Below are 12320 nucleotides of genomic sequence, written 5' to 3'. Positions count from 1 at the left end.
ATATGGTTGAAAATTCAAGTATGATGAGTGTTAAGTTGGTAATAGATTAAGTAAATGAATATGATATTGAGATATTTAAGTATGATGAAGTCCCATATTGGTTAGTAATCACTTAAGTAAAGTCTATATAAATTGAAGGACTCATTAATTGATACATGGTGATGGGCTCACATGCTTTAATTGGACTACATTAGCTTGTTAATAATGGGCTCCTACTATGTGTTTCCATCCAATCCAATGCTTTAAGATTTTGGGTTGGGGTTTGTATGACAATTATTATGATTTTTGTGTGTGCTACAATTGGGCTACATTAGCTTGTTAAATAGTCCCCATGTGTTCTTATTATGATTTTTTTTTGTGCTAGAAAATTAATTTTTATTTTATTTTTATGCTAAACAAAAAATATGTTTAATAATATAATTTTTCATTCCCAAAGAGTGCAAGAGAATATTCAATAAATAGTGTTTTTGATAAATAATGTGTAATTAATGCTAATGATACATTCTACGATTAGTATTTATTAAATAATATGTTAAGAAAAAAAAACTATTTCTTATTTGTGCTAATTTTTATTTTGGCCCACTTCATTATCTGGAATAAAATATAAAATTTATTTTTGTGCTAGAAAAAAATATTTTTTATTTTATTTTTGTGCTAAACATATTTTATCTGGAATAAAATATAAACTCGATTTTTTAAAATAATATTTCTAACTATTTTAATTTTCAAAATTAAAAATAAGAAATAAAAAACCTTATTGCGAATTTGAATACAAACTTTTTTAGGAAAGAAATGAAACCTTTTGCTCTGTGTAATATCCCGAGTGTTGACGAGGGCGGAGAATGATCGACGGTGCAAAGAGGTACAGACAAGGAGCGACCCCTGACATGCTTCCAGCGAAGGGTTACATGCATGAATGAATCGAATCGACACCTGAAAGATAGGGATTCCAAAGACTGTGAAGGTATAAGACTGTACAGTTTGAGATAACATATAAGAATTAATTGGTACTACCTATACTAACAAGAGATGCATCTACTTTTCGGTAGCCCGGAACGGAAGAACTCCATAGTAAGCGTGCTTGACTTGGAGCAATTCTGGGATGTGGAAGTTTTCTCGGGAAGTGTGCAAGTGAGGAAAAAGCACACTGAAAAGTCTAGTATTAGTATATGGGGATAGTCATTGATTTTTGAAGCAGTCGGTCGTTACACTCACAATTTTTTATTATATATTAAGGGATAAGTTATTTTACTTATTTTTTTTCTACTTATCTCTACCTACCACTCTCCAACACTGTTGGTTGAAATTCTAATCTAACGATGTTAGAAAGTGGTGGGCACAAAAAAAAAAAAAAATAGTAAAATAACCTATCTCATATATCATACATCATTCTAATTATATTTGTTCGATCCATTTTTTAAAGTATATTTTCTTAATGGTACATGAGTTCCCTTATTCTTAATTTTACCATGAGGAATGAAACTTTACTCACGTGGAATGTGTGCAGTGTGCACCCACTTGCACTTGGCACGCGCATTTGACATAGCACATCCTTAAGCACTTGCTATGGTGGTGGAGTCGAGTGGAGGTGGTACTCTTACCTAGTGAATACTCCATCACACTCCACCTCCACCTCTGAGTTTATGCTTTCACTATCTCATCCTAAAAGCCTATCTATCTTCTATTCTGTTCACGGAATTGTTCAACAGTCACAGCCACATTCCTTCATTTATTTTCCCTTGTTAAATAATGATAACCACCAAATGTTAGCTCAGTTGATGCATGAACAGGTGATGATTAGAGCATATGTTTTATTCTCTCAAATATTATTTTTTGAAGAAGTTTAAAATCTTAATCTTTTACTCGCTTCGAATTCCAGATTAATCCATAGGAACCTATACATACCATAAATAATGATAACCACACACCAAACCAAAACATACCATACAAAGTGCTCACTGTCACTTTGTCTATAATTCCATTAAAACACAGCCTTATCAACCATTTAGCTATACTAGTAGTGCCTTTTCCTTTGCTCTCTCTCCTTTCTCCTACCAACTTTTGTTCATACATAATGATGCAGCTTGCCTATCATGGCTTCTTGATGAATCTCGTATGCTTTGCATTAACATTGATCCTATTGCATGGAGGAGAACCAAGGGTAGGAGCTTCAGCTTCCACTCATGATGTCGTCAAAATCGGTGCCATTTTCACTTTAAAAACTATAAACGGACGTGTTTCCAAAATGGCCATCGAAGCTGCTGAGAAAGATGTGAATTCTGATCCTCGCATCCTTGGTGGACGTAAATTATCCATAACCATTCATGATTCCAACTTCAGTGGTTTTCTTGGCTTCATGGGGGGTATCTTTTCCTTATCTTAATTTCCTTGTTTACGTTCATACTAGTTTAGTTTGGTATTCATTCACTTCCTCTTTCTATATATATATATCTCATTCCTGTATAGTGTAAACGTAATTATTATGCTAGTTTATTGTTTTGTTGATGGGCATAGATCATCTCGTGTTTCATTTTAACATAATAATCACTTTATGTTTTACGAGTTTTGTCATTAAAATTGTGACAGTAAATCTATGACTAAATAATTGAGATTTTTTTCATGAGACACGAGAGGATGCATTATTATGTTTCTGTTTGTTTGTTGTTGTTAACTAACATGTAGCTTTTACACTTCTCTATGTGATGACAGCCCTTAAGTTCTTGATGACTGACACTGTAGCTATAATTGGTCCACAAAGTTCAGTAATGGCTCATACTCTTTCGCATCTTGCAAATGAGCTGCATGTTCCTCTATTGTCCTTCATTGCTCTGGATCCCACCTTAACACCTCTTCAGCATCCTTATTTTGTACAAACAGCACCCAATGATCAGTTCCAAATGACTGCAGTTGCGGACATAATTAGTTACTTTCGTTGGAAAGAAATCATTGTAGTTTATAGTGATGATGATCAGAGTCGAAATGGGATAACTGTATTAGGGGACAAACTTGCAGAGAGGCGCTGTAAGATATCTTACAAAGCAGCACTGCCACCTGATCCAACCGCAAGTCCAAGTGATGTTGCTGATCAGTTGGTGAAGATTCAAAGTGTGGAAGCTCGAATAATTGTTTTACACACCTTCACAAAAACAGGTGTCTTGGTTTTTGATGTGGCTCAAAAACTAGGGATGATAAGCAAAGGGTATGTTTGGATAGCTACTGCTTGGTTATCAACTATTTTGGATTCAAGTTCAAATTCACTACTACCTTTAAATTCTTATAACACAATTCAAGGAGTACTTACTCTTCGCCCTCACACCCCTCAATCAAGAAAAAAAGAGGTATTTACCTCAAGGTGGAAACAGATAAGTAATGGCTCATTTGGGTTAAACCCATATGGACTCTATGCTTATGATTCTGTTTGGATGATTGCTTATGCACTAAAATCATTTTTTGATCAGAATGGTACCATTTCATTCTCTAATAATACAAATTTAATTGGTATGAGGGGAGATACTCTTGATCTTGGTGCTTTGAGCGTTTTTGATGGAGGGAAACAGTTACTTGATAACATATTGCACATTAATATGACTGGATTGACTGGACCTATTCAATTTGGTTCAGATAGATCCCCTTTACATCCATCATATGACATCCTCAATGTAATTGCTACTGGTTATAGGAGTATTGGATACTGGTCTAATTATTCTGGTCTCTCTGTGATAACCCCTGAGAAACTTTACACAAAGCCTGCCAATCGTTCAATTTCAAACCAACATCTATATGATGTCATATGGCCTGGAAATACAACAGAAAAGCCTCGTGGATGGGTTCTAAATAATGGAAGGCAACTCAGAATTGGAGTCCCCAACAGAGTTAGTTACCAGGACATGGTCTCACAAATAAATGGCACCAATGCAGTTCACGGATATTGCATAGATATATTCCTGGCAGCCATAAAATTGCTTCCATATGCAGTTCAACATAGGTTCATTCTGTTTGGAGATGGGCATAAGAACCCAAGCTACAATGATCTTGTCAATATGATTACTGCTGATGTGAGTGATACTCAAAGAAATTACAAACCTTTTGTTACCTTATGATAATTATCTTGCTTTTATTGATTGTATTGCGCTTGTAGCTACAGGCTTTTGATGCTGCTATAGGTGACATTACAATTGTCACTGACCGAACTAGGATTGTTGATTTTACTCAACCATATATAGAGTCAGGGCTAGTTGTGGTTGCTCCAGTAAAAAGATTGAAGTCGAGTGCTTGGGCTTTCTTGCGACCATTTACTCCACTCATGTGGGGTGTCACTGCACTTTTTTTCCTTATTGTTGGAGCAGTGGTGTGGATTCTTGAACATAGAACAAATGATGAGTTTCGGGGGCCTCCAAAGAAACAGATAGCTACAATTCTTTGGTAAGTACTTTTCTTATTATTGAATTATACATTTCTACTCGTAAGCCATTAAACACACAATACATAAATATAAAATATGGGTTTAGTGTTTCTCCCCTCACTGGATATGAAAGTAACCCCAAAATGACTCTATATATGGGAGGAGATAATACAAAAAAAATATGTGGGGTTCATATTTTTTCTTTCTCTTTTTTTTTTTCATATGGATTCCACACATTTTTATGTGTGTATAATATAATTTTATCTCTAGCAATGAGAAACATTAAGGGTTTAAATTTTTTTATGTTGTAGGATTGTAGGAGATAAAAAAAGTAGAGAGAAGTTAAATGTGGGTCCCATATTTTATATAAAAAAAGAAAAGAAAAATTAATTAGCACGGAAAACGAATTAGTGTAGGAAAATAATGTACTCTTATGTAGCATAAGAGTATCATTTCCCAAACATTAAACGTTATATATATATATATAAAGTCCTTGCCGGAGATACTTGCTTCCCAACACAATGACTTAGAAAACGCAGATGTAGAGTCAAATCGAATATCAATAACAAAAGGATCCATATCATAGTCATTATCAATAACATAGTCATTATCGTATATCAATAACAAGAGGATCCATAAACAGATTATATGAGCTGATAATAAATCACAGATGAAGTGTCAAATCGGTTTGGTTATGTATGCTTGCTTCTACCTAAAGTGTTCAGTTTTCTGGTCCTGTACATCTAGTTCTAACAAAAGCTAAACATTTATTCTCTTAAATTTCTTTTGTTATCTTAAACTAATTGTTTCTCTACCGCTGGATTGGTTTTCTATTACAATCTTCTTGTTTCAGCATTTAGCAATCTCATGTGGTTACTAATCGTTCCTTAAGTGTCATGCAACGTAAAATTATTCAAGAAAACTTGTCTACTGGGGATTCCTTGCGCAACCCAATTATTCAAGAAAACCTGCTTTACATTCAATCTCATTATCCTCCCAGATAATATCAAGTCAAGTTTACTTTATTTCCAAATTGACTCTGGTAGCTTGTGTACATATATAGCTCGACATAACTCCTCATATTTTTATGCTGTTGCAGGTTTAGTTTCTCAACTCTGTTCTTTTCTCACAGTAAGTCCAATCATTTTGACAGTTCATGTCATATTCATGAAACATATTCCTGTGTATCTTCGTAATTAGAAACAAACCACCTTCTTCTTTATTGTTTCAGGAGAAAACATAGTTAGTCCACTTGGTCGTATTGTATTGATAATCTGGCTTTTTGTGGTTCTGATAATCAATTCAAGCTACACTGCAAGCTTGACATCAATTCTCACTGTACAACAGCTGTCCTCACCCATAACAGGAATTGATACCTTGATATCCAGCAATAAACCTATAGGGTTCCAAGTAGGTTCATTTGCTGAAAACTATTTGACCAAGGAACTCAACATCCCAAAACGTAGACTTGTTCCTCTTGGCTCACCAGAAGAATATGCTATTGCTCTTGAGAGGGGAACTGTTGCAGCTGTGGTAGATGAAAGGCCATATGTAGAACTCTTCCTGTCAAACCACTGCAAATTCTCAATTAGGGGCCAAGAGTTCACCAAAGGTGGATGGGGATTTGTGAGTATCTCTATGCTTGAATGAAGTTTTTTTATAGGACCTACAAACCTGGAATACTTCATGGTGTATTTTATGTGCTTTGTTGCACTAACTGCCAATGCAAAAAAGCAAGAATTTTTTTAAGTGTAAAGCCCTTTTTAGGTGCTCACACTTTACTTCCTTGTAAAAAAAATTAGTTGTGTGGTAGTGAAATTTAAAGTGGACCTATTTTAATTTTTTTGAGGAACTAATGTGAGTCTTTTTTGAATTTGTGAGGGACCACGATTTCAACTAAATGAATTCACTTTGAATTTCTAAGAATTTCAGGACTAATTTTTTTTTGTAATGGACTAAAGTGGGGACCGAATTTTTTGTTAGGGACTCAAAATTGACTTTACTCTTTTTTCTAAAATGGGAGGTAAGAAATTACAATTTGAGTTGAATTTTGCAATTATAAAAATTCTGTCATGGTAGTTTAATTTGCTTCCCTTTTTTTTCTTTTTAGTATTCAATTTGCTTCCCTTTTCAAAGAAGTAAGCAAAAGGGAATTTGCTTCCCTTTAGCTTCTTTGAATGAAACACTAGACACTATCTTTATGGTAGTTAATTGGGCATAATTTTTGCTCAAGTTCAATAGTAGCTGATCCCCAACTGCAATTCGTGGACACCTAAATCTTTATACTAGTAGTTAATCATAGTTTCATGCAGTTAATAAATTTTACCGTTTTGAATTTAATTAATTTTGTCAAGCTATAAGGTCCCTTAATTTCTTTGGTGTTTTGGCAGGCATTCCCTAGGGACTCTCCTTTAGCAATTGATATGTCAACTGCTATTCTGAATCTATCTGAGAATGGTGAGCTTCAGAGGATCCATGAAAAGTGGCTTTCAAAAAAGGCTTGTGATTTACATAGTACTGATAATGAGCAGCTTCAATTAAATAGCTTCCGGGGCCTGTTTCTAATCTGTGGGATAGCATTTTTCCTGGCCCTTCTTATCTACTTTATTTCAATGGTACACCAATTCTGTCAAAACTCCCCTGAAAAATCTGATCCTTCTAATGGTTGCAGCTCACGCTCTGCACGCATCCAGACATTTCTAAATTTTGTTGATGAGAAAGAAGACATATCACACAAGAAGTCTAAAAGAAAACTTGAGGATATTTCTTCAATTGCTTATTCCAAAGAAAATCATTTAAGGAGCATATCCAAGAGAGTACAAATGGACATTTCCCAAGAGGCTCCTTTTGGTTAAACTTGGCTTCAATTGATTTATCTTGCTCTTGATAGAAATTTTCTTCGAAGTCATTCTGCTGTACTACTATTTCTGAAATGGATATCCTAAGGTCAAGACAATTAGAATGGGAGTGGACTGTCTCTAACTATGTGTTAAGCAATAAGATGATACAACTTTTAATATTATATATTGTTGAGATATATAGTCCCACATTGGTTGTATGAGCAACTAATGTGAAGTTTATAAGGCCTTGGGCACTCCCACCCTTTGAGCTAGCTTTTGGGGTGGTGACCTCAAGGTTCTTACTGTAAGAAATTTTATATGCAATTTTAAGTATTCATCTACATGCATCTAACAGTTCATATTTAAAAAATTAAAATCATTAAATATAAATAGGATCAACTACTACAATTTTGAGTGGTGTTAAGTGACATAGGTTAAGACATAAATAATGGAAAGGCCCGTCCCAATGTTATGACAATTAACCCCATATATGGGGAGATATAGTGAAGTTCTATTGCTTTTTTTTGGAGTTACCCAACGCTAATTATCTCTTTGAGACGAGTTGGCTCCCTCCGGTATCCCCACGAGCTTCGATTCTTTGAGCCGGCTATGAGACTAATCCGGAGTGCGGGGGAACAGTGATGGCTAAAGGTTCAGCCCCCTCCCCAAGAATGCATTCAGCGGGAATCGAACACATATCCAACCCCACTAACTCAGCGCCAAATTACCAACTGAGCTGCACCCATTGGGTGTGAAGTTCTATTGCTTATGTCTAATATCATTTGCTTTTATTTGTTTTTAGATGAAATAAAGTTAATTGCGGTCATATTATGATAGAATTCATCGTCATATTAAATGAGATAATCCATTTTCATAAATTAATACTACTTTTTCATATGACATCAGGTCATCAAAATGAAAAATGAGGAGAGAATTTACTAAAATAAAGGTTGAAAAAAGATCATCCATGATCTATATCTTAAAACTAAGATCCTCTCACATGTCACATAAAAGTTTACATTCCCACCCTATATCCATTTTACTTCAATTAATGGGACAAGGACAAGAGTACAAGACTGAGGAGCACTTAATTAAAAGGCAATAAAAAACGACCACTTGTACACACACACACAAAAAAAGCACGACCATTTGTCTTCTCCCGAAAAACATAACAAACAAGGTACTATTTTGTTTTGGTTTTGCAATGACAAAAGAACAGTAAATTTCAATCATGGTTTTTAAATACTTCAAATTAGAGTTGTGTCTGTGAGAGAGAAAGACAGTGTAAAGAGTCCAATACGATACCATCCATGGCAACATGCTTCCTGAGTCCATCTCCACTGAATTGGAAATCGAAAAGCATCATAAACAACAACAACACGATCACGATCCCAACTTTCGGAATCAGATGCAACCTCTCAGTGACGAACCCCAACCCCATAACGAAAACGGAGCCGGAACCCCTATACACATCGGTTAAAGCCTTTGCTCCGGCCACCGTGGCTAACCTCGGTCCTGGCTTCGACTTTCTTGGATGCGCCGTGGATGGGCTCGGTGACATTGTTTCACTGAGGGTGGACCCACATGTTCACCCCGGCGAGATATGCATCTCCGATATCAGTGGTCACAGCCCCAACAAGCTCAGCAAAAACCCTCTTTGGAACTGCGCTGGGATCGCCGCCATCGAAGTGATGAAAATGCTTGGCATTCGATCCGTTGGTCTTTCACTCTCTCTCGAGAAGGGTTTACCCTTAGGGAGTGGGCTCGGATCCAGTGCGGCAAGCGCAGCCGCTGCTGCTGTCGCCGTCAACGAGATTTTCGGCAACAAATTGGGTGTTCACGACCTCGTACTCGCTTCCTTAAAGTCCGAGGAGAAGGTTTCGGGTTACCACGCAGACAACGTGGCACCGGCTATCATGGGTGGTTTTGTGCTCATTAGGAGTTATGAGCCCTTGGATTTGATTCAGTTGAAGTTCCCAATTGAAAAGGACTTGTTTTTTGTGTTGGTGACTCCTGAATTTGAAGCCCCAACTAAGAAAATGCGTGCAGCATTACCTGCTGAGATTGGAATGCCTCACCATGTGTGGAATTGTAGCCAGGCTGGTGCTTTGGTTGCGTCAGTTTTGCAAGGGGATTTGATTGGGTTGGGTAAGGCTTTGTCTTCTGATAAGATTGTTGAGCCAAGGCGTGCACCTTTGATTCCTGGGATGGAGGGTGTGAAGAGGGCTGCTATTGATGCTGGGGCTTTTGGGTGTACCATTAGTGGTGCTGGACCTACTGCTGTTGCTGTGGTTGATGATGAGGAGAGAGGACACCAAATTGGGAAACTTATGGTTGAGGCTTTTCTGAAAGAGGGTAATTTGAAGGCTGTTGCAAATGTAAAACAGCTTGATCGGGTTGGTGCTAGACTTCTTAGTAGCATTAAAAATTGAAGCTTCTCTGGTATAGTATGCTATGGTATGTTCTCTGTCCTTCACATGTCATCTGTCAGTTTAGTTTAGTCTTATTTCATGATGATGATGCTACTTGTCAACTCCAAGCAGAGTTATTTAAGTGTTTAGTGTTAATATTAATGTGTTGTGCTTTATATATATATATATATATATATATAGTCTCATTTTGATGGTAATTGCAGCATCTCCATCTGTTTCCCTAGATTCTTAGCAAGAGGATTAGGAGACATGACTGATGAATGTTGTGTATTTATTTGTGCGTATCTATTGCTTTACATGCACACGCTCCCAATTAGCAGAACAATTGATTTTTTTTGTTTATCTGTGGACTTAGTATTAGTATGAATGTTTTGATCTATGGTACTTTTGGGAGTATGTGCTCTGGCAAGAACCCAATAATTTCACTCTCGTTGTGGTAATGATTGCTTGTGTAACAGCATGATTTTAATTATAATAATGCATCAGCTGCTGATTCATATCACACTTTTAACGTTGCATCAATTAAATCCTTTTTGATTGTTGGGTTGCTTCCTTGGACAATTTTCATTTAGTCTTTTAAAAGACCCTTTACTAAAGGAAGGTTATTGTATATAATTTTTGCTTGTGATAGTGAGGTAAAGCACTTCATGTGGTCTGTCAGTATGAGCTTACATTTGTTTGTTGAATTTGGAATGGATCTCCCTTCTGGAGCAATTTGGGGACTCTGGTCAGAATATGAATTGGTTTACCAAATCTAAAGTTTGTGTGCGCTTTTTGAAAAAGAGAAAAAAACTACAAATTTGTGTTGAATAAGTTACAACCAGCTTCTAGTTACTTTCTCTTTAGCTTCATCCTTACTCGCTTCTGTGTCTCATCCTTACTTGTTTCTATGTTTCGTAGCTTCCACAAGGTCACAAATTCGCCATGCCTCTAATTCCCCCCAGCCTCCTCCAAACCAAAAAACATGGATATATCATATAAAATCGAGATAAAAGAAAGAAAGAAAGGTCTTTTCTAATGTTCTCTGATTATTGCTCATCGATGGTACTTGTCTGAGGTGTGATATTGTTATTTTAAGTAGCACCCTCATGATTTCAAGGTCTCGCCTGGAATCAATTAATATATTTTCTAAGAAAAATCTCTGTTGTTCTATTTTCCCTCTCCGCATTAATATACCTCATTCTAATTATGCCATGTGTTAAGAACCTTAGGATACACCACCCCAAAAGCTAGCTCAAAGGGTGGGAGTGTCCAAGGCCTTATAAAGGCCATATTAGTTGCCCATCTAATCAATGTGGGACTATATATCTCAACACGCCCCCTCACGCAAGAGCCTTTTTAGGCTAGAAGCGTGGAAATTGCACAGGTCCATTTTTGGTTTACCTTTTTTGTGCTTTTTTTTATTTTAATTCCACTTTTTAAAGCGGGGGACGGTGAGGCTCTGATACCATGTTAAGAACCTTAGGATACAATGATAAGTCCATGTGCAATTTGTTCTCAACCCCACCCATTTCTGTTGTAAGCTTCTTGAAATTGATTATGATATTCACTTTAAATCGCAAGATTTAAAAATAGGTTTCCTTTATTTTAAGTGAATTTCATGGCTGAAACTCCCTAGAAATCTGGTACAGTTTTTCTTATTTGTAGTCAGTGAGTGTATATATGTCTAAAACAATTTGGTTGACACATTTGTATCAGCTTACTTGATCTAATACCGAATTCTAATTTAATATGCTTACCAGGGATTTGTAGATTTCAAAAATTGGATTTCTCTAGACTTGCCTGTGACACTATAAGTGCTGGTCTATCACGTGTATTTGATCAATGAAGCAGCACTCTAGCGTGGAGGTCAGAATAAAAAGAGAAGCATCAAACCCAAGCTTTTGCGTGATGAAAGTTTGAATAGATGAATAATCTTGAAAGACCTGGATTAGGTTGGTGTAATGGTGAACTCAAAGACATGATTTAGGCAGTGCTTTCTTTGTTTTTTGTTTTTTTCCCTTCATCTTGTTACTTGAGAAAGATCAATAAGAAGTCCTTTGTAGTCTTTCCTTATTTGATTGTGTTAATCTTGATTTTAAATAGCACGTAAAATGTTTTTCGTTAATTGTTCTTTAGTATTTATATCATCTCAATGCAAATGTTTTGTAATTCTTTCTTGGTAAAATCTAAGAAAATGTGTGGAGGCTCTCATCACGAAATCAAGAAAATGTTTTGTAATTAGTTCTAGGATATGTATGGTTTTGCCTATTCAGTCATTGTTTTATGATGCATAATATCTTCATATAATTTAAGATGTCCAAACAAAATTTGCTCTCGGGTATATTGGATTGAGATTTTAAAGGATTTTAAGAATTATTTTTGGACAAAAAAAATTCATTAATATTCAATTAAGATTTTAAAGAATTGAAAAAAAGTCACGTTGTATTCGTTTAGGATCTTAAAAAATTATTTTAGAGTCCATCCAAGTCCGTTGGTATTCAAAAACAATCTTATGGTATTCAAAAATTTGACGATTGTAATGGATTTTTTATTGGTGTGAATTTCGTGAGACTTTTTAGTGAGAAATATAAATAGGATGTATCTCTCACAATTTCACCCTAACCCTTAGGATTTCTTGAGATTTCTCTATTACATTGTCTTCTT

At 35.8% G+C, this 12320-nt stretch overlaps 2 protein-coding genes across 3 annotated transcripts; both read left to right on the top strand.

The window, feature by feature from the left end:
* The first annotated feature begins 2064 nt into the window (after positions 1-2064).
* On the top strand, positions 2065-7385 carry LOC133310427 (glutamate receptor 3.2-like). 2 transcript variants are annotated; one of them, XM_061511359.1, is made up of 6 exons: positions 2065-2363; positions 2710-4055; positions 4145-4422; positions 5502-5533; positions 5634-6028; positions 6793-7385. In XM_061511359.1, exons 1-6 carry the CDS (start codon positions 2075-2077, stop codon positions 7255-7257), a joined length of 2805 nt encoding a protein of 934 aa, XP_061367343.1. In that variant the 5' UTR covers positions 2065-2074; the 3' UTR covers positions 7258-7385. The 2 variants fall into 2 exon arrangements, with proteins under 2 accessions (XP_061367343.1, XP_061367344.1); XM_061511360.1 differs by having other exon boundaries at positions 4139-4422.
* A 1009-nt stretch (positions 7386-8394) lies between these two features.
* LOC133310436 (homoserine kinase-like) lies at positions 8395-11756 on the top strand. The gene is made up of 2 exons (XM_061511371.1): positions 8395-9699; positions 11417-11756. Exon 1 carries the CDS (start codon positions 8553-8555, stop codon positions 9672-9674), a length of 1122 nt encoding a protein of 373 aa, XP_061367355.1. The 5' UTR covers positions 8395-8552; the 3' UTR covers positions 9675-9699; positions 11417-11756.
* Positions 11757-12320: the final 564 nt, after the last annotated feature.

The sequence above is a fragment of the Gastrolobium bilobum genome, unplaced genomic scaffold, assembly GCF_033153095.1.
Source record: "Gastrolobium bilobum isolate Gb01-03AN ecotype WA unplaced genomic scaffold, APGP_CSIRO_Gbil_v1 utg50887, whole genome shotgun sequence".
Classification (NCBI taxonomy): domain Eukaryota; kingdom Viridiplantae; phylum Streptophyta; class Magnoliopsida; order Fabales; family Fabaceae; genus Gastrolobium; species Gastrolobium bilobum.
The sequence above is the reverse complement of the archived record's forward strand: the minus strand, read 5'-3'. Positions and strand labels throughout refer to the sequence as shown.